The sequence below is a fragment of the Drosophila grimshawi genome, unplaced genomic scaffold (assembly GCF_018153295.1).
Source record: "Drosophila grimshawi isolate 15287-2541.00 unplaced genomic scaffold, ASM1815329v1 contig_848, whole genome shotgun sequence".
Lineage (NCBI taxonomy): Eukaryota > Metazoa > Arthropoda > Insecta > Diptera > Drosophilidae > Drosophila > Drosophila grimshawi.
In genome coordinates, this window is record NW_025063692.1 from 15,710,348 (window position 1) to 15,727,272 (window position 16,925).

The 16,925-nt window shown below is 41.6% G+C and overlaps 4 protein-coding genes across 4 annotated transcripts; 3 read left to right on the plus strand and 1 right to left on the minus strand.

Moving 5' to 3' along the window:
• Nucleotides 1–3,879: 3,879 nt before the first annotated feature.
• LOC6564569 (ribonucleases P/MRP protein subunit POP1) lies at nt 3,880–6,566 on the minus strand. Its single transcript, XM_001991759.2, has 2 exons — nt 4,877–6,566; nt 3,880–4,800 (listed from the first exon to the last, which is right to left on the minus strand). The coding sequence occupies exons 1-2, from the start codon at nt 6,456–6,458 to the stop codon at nt 3,929–3,931; spliced, it is 2,454 nt and encodes an 817-aa protein (XP_001991795.1). The 5' UTR covers nt 6,459–6,566; the 3' UTR covers nt 3,880–3,928.
• Nucleotides 6,567–6,691: 125 nt separating this feature from the next.
• On the plus strand, nt 6,692–8,401 carry LOC6564568 (GDP-fucose protein O-fucosyltransferase 2). Its single transcript, XM_001991758.2, has one exon. It carries the CDS (start codon nt 6,751–6,753, stop codon nt 8,248–8,250), a length of 1,500 nt encoding a protein of 499 aa, XP_001991794.1. The 5' UTR covers nt 6,692–6,750; the 3' UTR covers nt 8,251–8,401.
• Nucleotides 8,402–8,598: 197 nt separating this feature from the next.
• Nucleotides 8,599–10,980, plus strand: LOC6564567 (large subunit GTPase 1 homolog). The gene is made up of 4 exons (XM_001991757.2): nt 8,599–8,806; nt 8,895–10,209; nt 10,266–10,471; nt 10,531–10,980. The coding sequence occupies exons 1-4, from the start codon at nt 8,708–8,710 to the stop codon at nt 10,744–10,746; spliced, it is 1,836 nt and encodes a 611-aa protein (XP_001991793.1). The 5' UTR covers nt 8,599–8,707; the 3' UTR covers nt 10,747–10,980.
• A 694-nt stretch (nt 10,981–11,674) lies between these two features.
• LOC6564566 (enoyl-CoA delta isomerase 2) lies at nt 11,675–12,649 on the plus strand. Its single transcript, XM_001991756.2, has one exon. The coding sequence runs from the start codon at nt 11,691–11,693 to the stop codon at nt 12,507–12,509; it is 819 nt and encodes a 272-aa protein (XP_001991792.1). The 5' UTR covers nt 11,675–11,690; the 3' UTR covers nt 12,510–12,649.
• The last annotated feature ends 4,276 nt before the right edge of the window (nt 12,650–16,925 follow it).

A 16,925-nucleotide genomic window follows, 5' to 3' on the forward strand; every position in this document is an offset into this window, starting at 1 on the left:
GGACGCATAACTCGGAACACAAATATGCTGCACAACAACAACAACACACACACACAACAATTGCATATTCTTATTAATTTTTGTGTGTGTAAAAAGGTTGCTTATTTGTGTGTGCGTGGATATTCATATATAAAGTCAAACTCGCCAAATGCATATGGAACGCCATGAATTGTGTTGGAGTCAAGCACGAAGTTTACACGGATCATGAATTCATTAAGCACTTTTTCTGTGGGTTTTCGATTTTCCCCCAGCCGGAGACAAACAACAACAACAACAAAAAAACTGTGATGAATTATATATTGTTTATTGACTTTGGATGCCTTTTGATTTACTTATTTTATTTTTTTTGTCTTTCGAATGTTTTGCATATTTTGCTTTTATCGTTATTAACGCCAAAATCAAAATAATGAAAATTGCATTACAAAATAAATAAAAAATAAAAAAATTAACGACTCAACGCGTTCAACCAATTTCATGGCCCATTGTTAAACAGACTCAAATGCAAGAGAAATGTGCGAGAAGAACACAAGACATTAAAAAATCATATTGCGGCTAAGTGCCGCCAAGAGCCAAACATTTTTAATACTTATATATGTTTATATATACGTATGTTTATGTATATATATATATATATATATAAATATATATATATATATAAATATACATATATACAGATATATACAAATATATAGATAATCGTTTATAAATGTCCATTTTTTGATTATTAGTAGTGATGTTAAATGAGAAACAGAAACTTAATAGTAATTATAATAATTTAACTATGTATGTAATAGCTGCAATATAAAACAAAACAAAAAAGAGATGGTCGTATGTGGTTCGCCAGAACACTTCTTAAATCCCTGAACAATGAAACGCATTTAGGAGATGACACAACACGAAAAACGTTTACAATTACAAGTTAAGAACCATTTTTAAAGATATGCTACGTATATCTATAAATATATGTATACTAACCCACCAAATTCAAAGTATTTCAAACTTTTATATGGAACACACGCGGATAAAAGGCGGCAAACTCCACTCATCGCTGCCACCACGAAACACAAAAAAAAAAAATAAAAAAATATATAACAAAAGAAAAAAACAAAAAACTATAACTACAACTACTTATAACACCAATGAACAAGTAATGAAAAACAACTGGCTCAAAATAGGCAACCAATAAGATTAATATTACATGTTGCCAAAGACAAAAACAAAAAAAAAAAAAAGAATGCTAAACGAAAAAAAAGAGAGAACTTTCTACTCAAAGGGAATATCAGTTTTTGGAGCATATTTGTACATACACTGCAAGTACAGAAAAAAACGAGTGCAAAGCCAGTGTGTGTGCGTCATGTGTGTTCTGTTGGCAATTAATATACACTGCCGTCTCTTGTACTGCTTATACCAATACATAATTATATGTATATATATATATATACATATATACATATATACATATATATATATATAAATATATACATACTTATATATAATATGCATGTAAATCGGTGTACATCAGTTCCGAATAGGGCATTGCGCGATACGTGATCAAAGCAATCCAAATCGAAATTCAAATTCTAAGTGTAATTTAAAGCCAATGCGGTTCGCGCATACATTTACACATTTCGTACTTACATATTATATAATCGAACAAATCTCGTATTAAATTCATATGTAATGTGTAGTTAAGATTGGCCCGCAAGCCGTAAGTAGTCAATACACAATCTCATTTGCAATGGCGCCAACTCTTTGCCCCCTCCGCCCCCCCTCTGACGAGCGGAGAGGCATGCATGAATGTGCAACTGAGTTACTCTCATTGGTAGTACGTATGTATGCTAGTTAAATACATATATGCATACATACATGCATACATACATACATACTATATTTAAGCACTCAAGTGGCGAATCAAATTCAGTTAAGCATGTAATTGTGTAGCTTTTAGTAATCGATAAATATTATTATTATGTGTACATCATATACATCATATGCATACATACATACATATATATATATATACATATATATATATATATATATATATATACAGATATTTGATAAAGCATAAATGGAGATAGGCAGCAGATCGAAAGAAATGATGAGCGAATTATGATAAACACAAATATATGCGTATATCTAATTGTTTTTTCTTAACAAATTTAGTTTAACATAAGATCATATTTTATGTATTTTTAATAACTACAACATAAATTATTGAATGTTTCAACTAAGTTGTATAATTATAAGTGAAATTTACAAAGAACGCGTCTACACATAATGGAATTATGTATCTGTATCTAAAACGCATGAGAAGGTCACTTCTTGAGATATCCGCACAACAACCAGCAACTATATATAGTTAATGGCCAACTTAACGCACAAGCAACAAAAACAACAACAAAAACAACAACAAAATAAAACACGAACGATCAACAACAAGACAAAATGATTAAGTATTCAGAAATATACACCTACAAATATATAGTGTATGTATATATGCACATATATACTTGCATATACATACATGTATGCAAGTACATATAGGCAATTTCAGTAAATAAAAACTAAAACCAAATAAAAATCAATACATACATATATATATATGTATAAATAAAACAACAAAAAAAAACCAAAAAAAAAAAAAATACGAAATACAAAATACAAAAAAACGTGGAAGCATTAAGCGAAATTTATAAACATTTAATATACATTTTCCCATAACCATTAAACCATTATTAAATAAATAAATACATAATTACAAATAATACAATAAAAAACAAAAAACAATATTAATAATAATAACAAAATTGAAAACCAATGAGAATGATATGCGGAGTTACGACCCAAAACAAGTTGTAAGCAAATTTTTAAATCATTGTCGCATTTTAGATACCAAAATAATTTCCAACGCGAATACACTCACCCAACCAAGGCTCAACACGCTCAACGCAACTTGTGGCTCGTCTTGAGTGCAACATACACCTACACACACACACACACATCCACACACATCCACACACATCCACACACATCCACACACGTTCCCACACACATTTACACATCCATGCATGCATATGAAAAATTACGTAACAAACGCTAAATTTGATGGTAAACGAAACAAAATGAAAAAAAAATAAATAAAACAAAAAAAATCATGAAAATAAAAACAACAAATGGCATACAAGTAATTTTAAATTGAATAAAATTAGTATTAAATATGTACAACAATTTCAAAAGCATTTTCAATCGTATGCGGGGAAAAACTCAAAGATCTTTATATTTTTGAGTGTTAATTTTTAAACTCCATTCAACTCCATCGTTTGGCATTAACGATTATACACGGGATCAGATAAGAAAGAAAAATAGTGAACAACTTCCTTGTCAGCTTGTAATCGATTGAGATGTCCTTTGACCAGCGTCTGGTCGTAATTAGTACGAGTCCCTTTTTTTGGGGATGGTTGAATGTCCTTCGTCTCTTGGATGTATATTCCGATTTGGCAGAAGAATGACCATTTAAAAGCTGAAGAACAAGAAATCAAGAAATCGAAATTGGAAAGGAATTTCGATATTTTTTATTGCCATGTTTTGTAAACATATATTGAGGTTGGATTGAAATTGAACCATCTGCATCTAAATTATGGGGCATAAGAAGTAAGAAGTGGATATCATTCGAAGTCACTGATAGCTCGCAAGTAGTCTGGATGATTGGCCAAATGAGAGACGCGACGCTGGACACCCGTCGGCACATACAGGAATTCAAACATCAACCATCTGTCAACTTATTAAATTGCTTTTGAAGACACAGATCAATTTCGTTTTGTTCAACTCATCATTTTTATTATATATTATATACTTATAATAGTTTTTATTGTTACTCTTATGTACATAAATAGGTATATATATTAATGGATTTAATTTTATCCAGCTAAACTCCAGCTGTCACGTTGGCATTGATTTGGAAGCGTGCGAATCGATAGGCACGACTGTCTACATCGCGCACCAGGCAGAGCGGTGGCTGTCCTTTGGAGTCAGACGCGTTTTGCGTTCCGGCTTCTAGCAAATGACGCAGTCCACCAGGCGTTATGTAGCCGACAGCACAAACGGTTGCCTCAACGAAACTGAAACCGGCACTGCTCACATATCCAAAGACCTCGCGACTGCATTGGCGGCGCACGCTGTCGCACGTCTCGACCGGATCCGTGGGCAGCCAAAGGCGGCACATTTTGGTCAACTGATCGCGCACCATTTGCGCCGTATTCGCGGGTCGTATTTTCACACGGCGGGTGCTCGTTTCCTGCAGTCGTCGCTTTTCGCGCACTCGCCGACCCCTCAAACGCTTCAGCAGGCATTTGTGGCTGTTGCGCAGCTCCTTGCGCAGTCGCTCATTCAGATCCGGCTGCGGTGGCTCGCTGTGCACGGGCGCGTGGTCGTCGCGCTTCAGCTGCTGCCAGCGACGCTTCCAGTCGCTGCGCGTTGGCAGGCAAATCAATGCGTTGTCCCCCAGCTGACCGCGCGACTGCAGACGCAACTGAATCTGGATGAGACAGTGACCGGGCAGTGGCTCCGGCAGCGCCTGTCGACGTCGCACACACTCATCCAGGCGCTGTAATACTGCACGATCACGCAGCACATAAAAGCCAGCTGGAGTCGCAGGCGACCAATCGCGCACCAGCTGCTGCCAGGGCGCCAGAAACGGACTGACCACCGCCAGCTTCCGATAGTTGCAGCGCTTGTTCGGCGGCAGACGAAAGTAGCGTGTGCGACGCTCCGCGGCAGCCCGCGACGCCTGATCCCGTCCTGCAAAAAAAAAAACAGAATGAAACAGTTGTTAGAAGCAAGCTGTTGCAAAGCTGTGAGTGCGAGGTGGACTCACCCGCTACTGTGTCCGGTAAATGGTGTTCGACACCCATCTCCCTGGCAACCGTGTCGAATTCGCGTAGTCCACCTGGCCGGGCGCCCCACATGATGAGCGTCAGCCAGAGTGACATGCCGTAGCGAGCGGGCGCTATCACATCCCAGCCAGAGCCGTAGCCCAGACGTTTGTAGTGTGGCTGCTGTGATCCTGGGCGCTGGATAAGCAACAGCGGCACTGGCTGCAGCTGCTCTTCAAAGGCGCACGGCTCGCCAGGCACAACAGCGTGCTGCTGGCGCAACTGATTGTATTGGTGTGTCGTTAGCATCTGCTGACCGAGACGCTCGCGCACCTCCGGCTCCCATAAATCACTATACGGCAGGCTGTCTGGCCGCGACACGAGCAACTCATTGGCTTCACGGGCTGAGGCTGTGCGGTCGGTTGGCTCTGCTGCCTTGGTGCGCTGTCTGGGTCGTTGCAGGCGCGGATCGACCACATTGACGCCAACAATTAGATTCGATAGCAGTTCACTGGGCGAGCTCAACTGCAGCGCCGCTTCGAGATAGTCGTGTGGCCGCTGGGCACGCAGACTGGCGGACAGTATGCGCTGGGCACGCGGTCCGGTCAGACGAAAGCGATTGAATTCCTGCTTAAGCACCAACAGCTTCACATTGTCATCCACATTGACGTAGCTTCTGTGACGCTCAAACGCTACGGTGTGCGTCCAGAAGCGCAGATCCTTAGCGTTGGCTACTTCTGCTTCTGGTGGCAGAACATGTTTTTGCTGTTTAGTCGATTTCAGTTGGAACACATTGATTAGCTGTAAAATGGTTGCCTCAGCAGCTGCTGGATGCAACCACAACCATAGCGTGCAGACATCATCAGGCTCGTCTTGCGCTACTTGGGGGCGCCACATGAAACTAGCAGTTTGCAGAGCACCCAACGGATACTGGCCGTCGGCAAAGAGCTGGACACTGCCCTCGCGACGTCCGCTCAGAAATGCCTTGGCCGTCATAGTGAGACCACAGTGCGGACTGGTGAGACGGGCCAGCCCAGGACACAGCAGTTCGAGGCTGCCGTTCAGCTGCACGCAGCTGTAGTAGGATATGTCCTGCAGCAGACAGTGCTCGGCACTGGCACGATAGCAGGCCCGGTAGGTCTTATCGCAACTGGCATAGGGCAGCCGATAGCCCCAGCGGTCGATCATAAAGAAGCGCTTCGCATGCCATATGTGCGTCTCTAGCCAGATGTGCTTGCGCTGACGGCGCACATACTCGCGCATCAGATTCTTTGGGCGGCGACGATATTTACGCGATGGTCGCTTGCTGTTCACCGGCTGATTGCCGGCCTTACCCATCTGGGATTTGTGGGCGGCGCGATGTTTGCGAGGCAGCCGCTTGGGATGATGCGACATGGCACGTCGGCGCATGTGCTTGGGCAGCGTTTGAAAGATGAGCTTGCTGCTGGCCGGCAACTGGGCATCCGCAATTAGTGACTTGATTTCCTGGAGTGCACCAGCAGCATAGTGATAGGTGGACACATGGGTTGGCAGCGTTATGCGCCCACCCAGATTGGCATCGTATTCTAGCTTTTGTGTGCTCATTATGTCAATCAATTTGTTCGTTTGTCATAAATAGCGCTCATTCAATAAATGTAACAAACAAAACAATTTCAAAACACGGGCACGTGCGCCGTTTACCGTTGAGTGATCACAATTACTTAGTAGCAATAGTATCGATGACTACTTACCGTTCAATCGACGAACCACCACAATTTCGCGATGCTATCGTATTTATATATATATAACTATCGCCGTCGATAAGAGATCAACAATTCGAGTTTCTGTTTTCCAATCGAGCCAGCGCCTATTTTTGTGTGGTGCTAAACGGCTAATAATGCAAAGATGGTGGCCAGTGCAGTGGCTGCTGCTGCTGCTGCTCTTGGTCGCCGTTACACAGGCAGCAACAGCAACAGCCTCTGGCATCCAAGCAACGCACCACAACACAACAGTCGAGAAAAGCACCAGCCACAAAAACAACAGCATCTGCCAGCGACGTCTCTTTTGGCGGCTGCCCGCTAGGAACACCTGCCCAGCCGATATATTGCCGCTGCGCGGCACCGTCTACATTCTGTACGACGTCAACATCTCCGAGGGCTTCAATCTGCGGCGCGACGTCTACATTCGCATGGCGGTGTTTGTGCGTCGCCTAAGACGACGGAAGCGTTTCCGCAATGTGCGGCTGGTGTTGCCGCCCTGGCCACGGCTCTATCACTGGCACTCGCACGGCCTGGGGCAGAGCGACCTGATGTGGCGCAGCTTCTTCGATCTGGCCAGTCTGCGACGCTATGCGCCCGTCCTCGACTACGACGAGTTTGTCGCCGAGTACAGGAAATTCGGCATGCCGTCGCCGCCCTACGTCCATGTGTCGCAAGCCTTCCGACTGACACACTACGAGATCATGCTGGAGCAGGGCGTCTTCCGCGACAAGTACGAGCGCATTACGCCCGACGCCCACGACTCGACGACTGGGCAGCGTCACGAGGCTTGCAACGAGAACTCCATCAGCGGTGGTCCGCTGTTGCAGCAGCGTCTGCTGAGCTATGGTCAGTATCACTGTGTGCGCTTCCAGGGCAGCGCCGGTCTGCTGGAGCGGATGCTGCGCGAGGCAATTGACGAGGATACGGCGGGCGTGGAGGATGTGGACGATATGCGCGTCTATGCGGTGCTCAGCGCCGAAACCGTTCTCCACGACAATTGGGGCGACGAGCATTTTTGGCTGGCACGTCGTTCGATGCGCTTTGCCCAATCTCTCAGCCAGGTAGCCGCCGACTTTCGACTCGCGATGCTGGCCACCACAGACTCGACGGCGGGCGTACAGCGACCAGCCATGTGGGAACTGGAGCGACCCAAGCGCGATGCACGCGGTGGCGACTATTTGTGCGCCCATCTGCGACGCGGCGACTTTGTCAGATCGCGCGAGTCGACGACGCCCACCCTCAAGGCGGCAGCACAGCAAATAAAGCAACTGCTGCGGGCATTCAATTTGAGCAGCGTGTTCGTGGCCAGCGATGCGACACCATATGAGCTGCTCGAGCTGAAGGAGCTCTTCTATCGGTTTCGCTTTGTGCACTTTACGCCCGAGTCGAATGCGCAGCGGCATCAACTGAAGGATGGGGGCGTGGCTATTGTCGATCAGCTGATATGCGCGTATGCCCGCCACTTTGTGGGCACCTACGAGAGCACGTTCACGTATCGCATCTACGAGGAGCGCGAGATTCTCGGCTTCAGCAAGTCGAGCACCTTCAACACATTCTGCAAGGCATTGGGCGGCAATTGTGCCCGCAATGCCGTCTGGCCAATTGTCTGGCATGACGACGACGATAAGCTCTACTAAATGAATGGATGAATCTTATTTGTCAATCTTTTGTGTGTAATTCCTAGTTTAAGTGTATTTGTATGTAGGATTACTATTTTTTATTTCAAATACTGTGCAACTTCAAACAAACTGCGATGCCATACCAAAAATTAAAAATCGTTTTAACACACACCTTTCCATTTGCAACTACGTTAGTTATTAACATTGCCAGAAATGATCAATTATTTGTTAATATTTGAATAAACGTCATATAAATATTTGCATTCACGAGATATCGATAATCTATCGATTACAATTTGGTATTAAATATTATGTGTTGGTATTTCACGAATTCACGACAAGAAATACCGATGGTAACATAAAGTCAAAATTCCAAGTTTCGATAAATCGTCTCAGTTGAGTTTTGCAGGTCTTGCACGTGTTCTGTTTGTAATTCAGTAAATATATATATCAAAATCGAATTTCTTTTGCCAAAATGGGCAAAAAGAATAAAAGCGGCACCAATTTGGGACGCCAACTAATCAAAGATCGCTTTGGGCACACACCACGCCGCAAGGTGGACAACGATACAATGGTGCGTAGTATTCGTGCGTAGTAAACTATTTACAATTATTTTAACACACACACATTCGTATTGTGCGCACTCGCATTTAAATATCCAGCTGCACACAACGGAGCTGCAGGATGGCTATGACTGGGGCCGGTTAAATCTCTCGTCGGTAACGGAGGAGTCATCGTTCAACGCCTTCCTGCGCACAGCGGAGTTGGCGGGCACCGAGTTCCAAGCGGAGAAGCTAAACATAACATTCGTGAATCCGAGGCAGCGCGTGGGTCTGCTCAGCAAGACCCAGGAGCAAACTATGCACCAGAAGCATGTCGAGCATCTAGATCAGCTGAAAATACCGCGTCGTCCCAAATGGAACAAGGAAACAAGTGCCGAGGATTTGGAGCGTGCCGAAAACGAGGCCTTTCTCAATTGGCGTCGAGACCTGGCGATGCTACAAGAGAACGAGGAGATTCTCATGACGCCATACGAAAAGAATCTCGAGTTCTGGCGCCAACTGTGGCGCGTCGTCGAACGCTCCGATGTCGTTGTCCAGATAGTAGACGGACGTAATCCGTTGCTATTTCGCAGCGTGGATCTGGAGCGTTACGTCAAAGAGGTGGACAGCAACAAAATGAACATGATTTTGGTGAATAAGTCAGATTTATTGACACTGGAGCAGCGACAGCACTGGGCACAGTATTTTGACTGTGAGGGGATACGCACAGCCTTCTACTCAGCCACACTGGTCGAGGAGGAGCTCAAGCGTGAGGCGGAGGCAGCCAGGCAGATGGCTGAGTCACCATCGTCGGCGCTGGAGCTTAAGCAGCTGCGCGACGCTGTCGAAGATATGCAACACTCGCTGGATGCCGTTGAGCACACACTGGACGCCATCGAGAGCAAGATACAATCAAATCCAGCGGAGACGGCAGACCTCAGGCTACCCCGGCTGCCTGGTGATAAGAACAGTGCGCATCTATTGTCGCGAACCGAACTGATTGATTTCTTGAGACACATCTTCGTGGGACCCAGGCACACTGCCCAGCATGTGACCATCGGCATGGTCGGCTATCCAAATGTGGGCAAGAGCAGTACAATCAACTCGCTGATGACGGTTAAGAAGGTTTCTGTGTCGGCCACGCCCGGCAAGACAAAGCGCTTTCAGACGCTGTTCCTGGATGATGACATACTGCTGTGTGACTGTCCGGGCTTGGTGATGCCCAGCTTTGTGCTCACCAAGGCGGACATGTTGCTCAATGGTATTTTGCCAATTGATCAGATGCGCGATCATGTGCCCGCCGTGAATTTGCTCTGCGAACGCATACCGCGCCACATCCTTGAGGATAAATATGGTATTGTGATAGCTAAGCCCATGGAGGGCGAGGATCAAGAACGTCCACCTTTCGCTGAGGAGCTGCTCCTCGCCTATGGCTGTAAGTGCACACGCCTTAACACAATCCAATATCTGTTTAATAGACTTTTTTCCCAGATAATCGCGGCTTCATGACCTCAAATGGTCAACCGGATCAGGCGAGATCTGCGCGCTATGTGCTCAAGGATTACGTCAATGGCAAGCTGTTATTTGCCCTGGGTCCACCGTCGGTCATTCAGTCGGAGTATCACATATTTCCAGAGCGCCAGCGCAAACCTCTTGAGGAGTCCCAGCTGCCCGGACAACAGCAACGTGCGATGCGCGTAAGTTGTCAACCTAGCCAAAGACTTGGTTTTATTTTAAAGTATGCGATTATTCACAGATCAATAAGAGCACGTCCAAGGAGCTAGATCAGCAGTTTTTCACCGACAAGCCCAGCGTGGCGCATGTAAAAGGCCGCACCAATTTCCCGCATGTGCGTCTGGCAAACGATGGCAGCCTGGTGGCTGGGGATGCTGCAGCCAAGCCCTGGCGCAGTGTGAAGAAAGAGCGACGCGAGAAGCTACGCAAAAAGTTCTCCCACCTCGATGAGCACTAAGTATGGCCATGGGAATTCGTACCCACATACACAAACACAAAGAATAGTTGCTGCAGTGCAGCCAAGACAGCACTTGGCATCTCCAGTCATGCAGTAAATTGCGGCGCACGAGCCTAAAAGCTGGCTGAGAAAACACCCTGTTTTAAATTTAATCTATGACTCTTAAGTTGTCTGCCAGCTCTTAAGCAAATGTATGAATATATGTACATATATATAAAAAGAGATGAAATGTGATCCGTAATCTTATCAGCTTTAGTTGAAGATCATAGTAGCCATGCTATAACCACCTCCCCATAAGCTAGATTTTTCAGTTTATCACTGCATCTTTGCTGTATTTAATAATAATAATAATCTTATCTGCAGCAAAGCCCGATTAATGTTGTCTTTTTTGCATAACTTTGATTAGAGCTTGAATATCAACAATAACTATTAAATTAGTTATTTCGCTTTGTGTGTGCATTCCTACTTGGCTCAGCTGTGCGTCGAATACAAAGCAGCAATCTATCTCGTTTCTCGTGCAACCAGTTGACTCAGACTCTTGTCTCTCTCCGTGGCTCTATCTCTATCTCTCTCAACATGTAAGAGTTGTGTATGTACATGTGGCATGTGCCTGCTACTCTTTCAAGAAATGCCTTGCTCGGGTAAACACGATGTGGTTGTTGGCCACTCAGCAAACTAACAGAGATGAAAGACGCAAGGGGGCCATTGACAGCTCTTTGCTGTTGTACTTTGATCAAGCAGCAGCGATTGCTGAGCGACCTCCTCTGCGTTCACTTTTTGATAAGCAGCAACTCAATGTGTGTACAAATATGTTCGTATGTACGTATGTATGTATCTATGCATACATTTTCCAAAGCCTGTTGTCTCTTGGCACACACACACACACACACTGCAATTAAGTAAACTGGAACTTTGGTCCGACCAGTCTGTTCACCAGCGTTGCAATGAGTGGATCTGCTGCTGCGAGCAATTTTAAGACGTTCAAGGAGCTCTTGATTACACGCCGCGGCCAACTCTTAGTTGTTCAGATCAATCGGCCAGCGGTACAGAATGCTCTGCGTCGTCGCACCATCAATGAGCTGTTACGCGCTCTGGACATAGCCAATGCGGATGAGGGCATCAGTGTTATTTGTCTGACGGGCAATGCGACCGCCTTCACATCGGGCAATGACCTGACCGAACTGCACAACTTGCAGCGCAAGAGCGGAGATGACGTACTAGCTGCTCACCTCAACTCCTCGAACTTTGTGTTAAAGGCACTGGTGAAGAAGATGTTGTTGAATCGTAAGGTGGTCATCGCTTTGGTCCAGGGCAATTGTGTCGGAATGGGCGTTGTCATAGCCGCGCTATGCGACATTATCTATGCCACAGAAACCGCCCAATTCTGGCTGCCCTTCTCCCAACTGGGCCTTTGTGCTGAGGGTGGCGCCAGTTGGACGCTGCCACATCTACTTGGTCGCACAAAGGCGACCGAGCTGTTGCTCTTTGGTGAACGTCTAGATGCCCAATCGGCGCTGCGCCATGGCATGGTTGCCAGCCTGGTGCTTGATGAGCAGGAGTTCTGGACGCGCATGGAGCAGCATTCGCAGCTGCCGATCGTCTCGTTAATGGCCACCAAACGCCTTCTGCAGCAGCCCTGGCGACAGCAAGTGCTCGATGCTCTGGACGCGGAATGCAGCCAGCTGAACGCATTGCGTCGTGGTCCGATTTATCGCGCACAGTTCTTGGCCTTTGCCAGACGCAGCAAGCTGAGCAAACTTTGAGCAGCAGATGCAGAATTCAATAAATTTATTGTGTTTTTTTTTTCGTTTGATATGAGCTATGCTCTTAAGAAGTTCAATCAAATAGAATAACAACGTTACACGCAAAATAATAATTATTTTTTTTAATAAGCTCAAAAATATATAATGTTGTTTTATCTAATTTAATTCATTTTGGTTTTGTGCTTTAAATATTGCATGGCGATGTATCGTGTACTTAAAAAACTAATTCAATTTTTTATTTTATTTTTTAAATTTATGAGCGCAGAGAATATTGGAGTATGTGTATGTGTATTTAAGTGTGTTAATCATTTTTAGTTATTTTCTTTGCACAAAACGGAATAGTTCAAAATGTTCAAAGAAAATCATATATAACAGATGGAAATAAAATATTTAAATAATTAGAGTGAAAGAAATTGAAATTGCTTTCTATTGTGGCTAAGCTGCGGATAATTTGAGTCCAATTGAATGTTAGTTTTATAAAGATTGCTTTAAGTCGGATATCAATTACGGATTTTAAGGATTATGGGTTCATCTAATATCTCAAACGCTTGTAAGAATTCCATGCTCGGGGCGAAGTGGAATGAGTCGAAATCCGAAATCCTTGTTTTTGGTTTTTTGAAACTACAGGAACAGTTTGCATGTAATTTGATCAGTTGTATACCTGGTAAACAGTACAATTTTGGACACAAAAGGATATGACTAAGATCTGAGCAATTTTTTAAAAATGTTCTTCGAAGCACTTTCTTTCTTTTAAGTGGCCAAGGACTCTCTTTTAACGGATATACAAGTAGTCATTAAAATGTCACAATTATAAGCGAATTACTTATTTTTCTCATTTTTTTTCAGTTTCGTGCAATTTTTCACCAATCCAGGAAATCCTTCAATGTTCGTTGATGTGACTACACCTCCAGCAATCGGATAACGGTGACAAAAACTACAAGACGCCCGAGGTTTAATTAGTATTAGCCAGGCGGGAACCTGGCGTCTTGACGATATAAAAAATAAATACGTTTAAGTCGCGATTGCTCAGCAACTGAAAAAAGAGCGCAAAATATATCTAAGTGAGAACGTTGAGAACACGAGGTAGACTACAATCCTGTACGGTCCGTCCACAGGATAAGTCTTGGTAAAGTGATAGTCTCAGGATCTTCAGTATAGAAATAGAAACGGGCAGCCAGAAGAGGTAGCCACATACATTTTACGAAAAAATGTTCTTACTGATAAAGGCTCCATCTGTAAAGTAAAGACAATACTTACCAATATACGTGAAATGAAATTATAACATAATACTACAGATATAAACTATAACAATTTCCAGTTCTGAGAATCGCAATCCTTCCAGGATAAAAACTAACTAACCAATATTAAATAAATAAATCTGTTTGCACAATTTACGGACATACAACATATTTTCGCTATAAAAACATATTTTAAAAATAATTTAGAGCAAATACAATATTGCAAATCAGAACAATATAATAAGATCTCCGCGCGAAGAACAACCAACTCAATTCGGTGAGCCTCGGTTAGCTGGGATTATCACCAAACTAAGAGCATGGAAAGATTATAGAAGAAGAGAATTCTCTGGAGATTCTTTCGCAACTATGTGTCGGATATTTGATACTGAATGGTCAGCTATATCCGATATTCCTTGCAGCTAATAGCAGCTAGCGACACCAAAGATGCTGACTCGGGACTCTGCGATCCACAAGAAGTACGGAGCTGCGAGAGATAGTTCTACATATTTCAAGTATATTGGCAAGATCTTGAATTGTACAAAGTAGAAATATATCAAAATACTCTCAGCAATTGCAAGTCCGACATCGTCCTTCTATATGTATGCTGTTAGTAGCCCTTAGCCATCTGCAATGGGCCCATTTGGATTAAGAAACAGATAGAATAAAATCGTGACACTTTAGATTGAAAGATAAGAGTTTGTATTTTCATATAAGTTCTCAGAATTTGAGCTGTGTTATTGCCTTTTCATGTTATAACCCTTTTGCATTTTCGAAATATTAATATTAAATGTATTTTCATAGTGAAGTGTAAACGATTTTCTCATTGCGTATTCGTTTTCATCGCCGTTATTAGTAGAAAGCAAATATATATTTCTTAGCCGTCACTCTCTTCTCTTACAAAGTAACTCAACAGAATGCTGTGATTATATCGGTTTATATACTCTGATATATGTACAAGGTAGAAAATTATATTGGCTTTATGCAATGTTCGTCACGCTGACCCTCAGTCTGTGAATCTGTCCATATAAAGTCAACTGTTTTCCCCGCCCAACTGGACTGGAATGAAAACAAACTTATTATGTAGATTATTGGTAAACTCCGAACACGTCTATAATTTTAGTGAGTCAGCAAATAATATATATATTTTGACCTCTGACAAGCTTTTCAATTGTCGAGCACCCTCCCCATGTGAAGGGTATTTTTCTGTCTTTTCTACCTGTTTTCAGCTGGTATCAGAGTATTTTGCAGTCGGTTATGGCCGACTGCTATGAACTGAGTGTGTTTTTTTTTTCTTCATTATTATTATTTTTCTGTTTTTTGCGTGTGATTTCATAATAAATAGTGTGTGTTGTTATTTTTTGATAAACTTTTGCATTTTGTTTGTTTGGTTTGACCTCTGTTTGGAAATTGTTCTTGTCTTTCTGTTAGTCAAAGTCGTACATTTTTCTGAATAGACTTAGTTTAAAGTTGACTATCCCATTCGCTTATGCGGGATGAAGAATTTTTAATTTTAATCATTTTTTTCTTTCGTTTTTTTTTTTTTTTTGGGTTTCTGGTTTTGTGTTTATTATTATTGAAATGACTGTAAATTTGTGTTTTGTTTTGTTTTTTTTTTATTGAGAATTTTTGTTGTGTGGAAATATTATTATTCGTATGCAAATATATGCCTTGCTACAATTATTATTGCCAGGTTCGATAAGAAAATAACTTTGTTAGATTTATTTTAATTGCCGTTATTTGTTTGTTTGTTTGTTTGTTTAATAATTGATGTACTTATTATTTGTGCCCAAACACCATCTTCTTTGGCTGAGCTTTTTTATATATTCTTCATTATTGTTATGCTTGAATATTTAAACACTTTTCTTGTGTAAAGTAAAATTTGTTGTCTAGATTATTCACTAGCTGTCTTTTTAAATAGTTCTTATAATTTGTTTGTATTTACTTTGTTGCATGCCGCATATGTTTAATACTTTTTGTTTCTGTTTGCTTTCTTTCGTAATATGCTACAGTTGGCATTTTATAAACTGTTCAAGTTGTTTAATTTATTTGTAATTTATAATTTACTATCTACGGGTTAATAACAATAGACGTAAAATAAATGTTGATTTGATTTTTATGTTTTATTAAATATGTATTTTGTTGTTGTTGTTGTTGTATTGCTTTATTAATTTACTAGTTGAACATTTCACCGACGCTTTCTATCGCTTCTTATTGCTTTCCATTGGCATCATGCATACACACACATATATATATATATATATATATGTATATCTTAGGCCCTGTACCCATAGACTAAACGAATATACATACGTATATAATATATATAACTAACATTGTCCGTCTATTGCATTTAATTATAAAATTTAACTACAAGCGTCTCGTAACCCACCTGGGATTATCAGTTGTCGAAGGGTATATTTGTGGGCAGATGAACCAAGTGGATACGTGCAGGGTATTAGGGGTATTAGGGTATGCTCGACTGTTGCAAGCTTGCACATAGCTTTGGCTGAGCCCACGACTTCTCATGCATACCCCGTAATTATCAAATAGTGAACAAGTAGGTGTGTCGTCTTTATACGGCTTATAGAAATAGACGTGTCAGGCTCCTTGGATTCGTTTGTTGTAGTCATCAACGCACTTAAACATATGTACATGTACATATACATATACATATACATATACATATACATATACATATACATATACATATACATATACATATACATATACATATACATATACATATGCATATACATATACATATACATATACATATACATATACATATACATATACATATACATATACATATACATATACATATACATATACATATACATATACATATACATATACATATACATATACATATACATATACATATACATATACATATACATATACATATACATATACATATACATATACATATACATATACATATACATACACATATACATATACATATACATATACATATACATATACATATACATATACATATACATATACATATACATATACATATACATATACATATACATATACATATACATATACATATACATATACATATACATATACATATACATATACATATACATATACATATACATATACATATACATATACATATCCATATACATATACATATATACTTATGCAAATCTTATAATTT

Coding starts and splice junctions, on each gene's coding strand:
- LOC6564569 (XM_001991759.2), bottom strand. CDS start 6,458: ATGAGCACACAAAAGCTAGAATACGATGCCAATCTGGGTGGGCGCATA. Junction 4,801..4,876: donor TTTACCGGACACAGTAGCGG/GTGAGTCCACCT, acceptor TTTTTTTTGCAG/GACGGGATCAGGCGTCGCGG.
- LOC6564568 (XM_001991758.2), top strand. CDS start 6,751: ATGCAAAGATGGTGGCCAGTGCAGTGGCTGCTGCTGCTGCTGCTCTTG.
- LOC6564567 (XM_001991757.2), top strand. CDS start 8,708: ATGGGCAAAAAGAATAAAAGCGGCACCAATTTGGGACGCCAACTAATC. Junction 8,807..8,894: donor AGGTGGACAACGATACAATG/GTGCGTAGTATT, acceptor TTAAATATCCAG/CTGCACACAACGGAGCTGCA. Junction 10,472..10,530: donor AACAGCAACGTGCGATGCGC/GTAAGTTGTCAA, acceptor GATTATTCACAG/ATCAATAAGAGCACGTCCAA.
- LOC6564566 (XM_001991756.2), top strand. CDS start 11,691: ATGAGTGGATCTGCTGCTGCGAGCAATTTTAAGACGTTCAAGGAGCTC.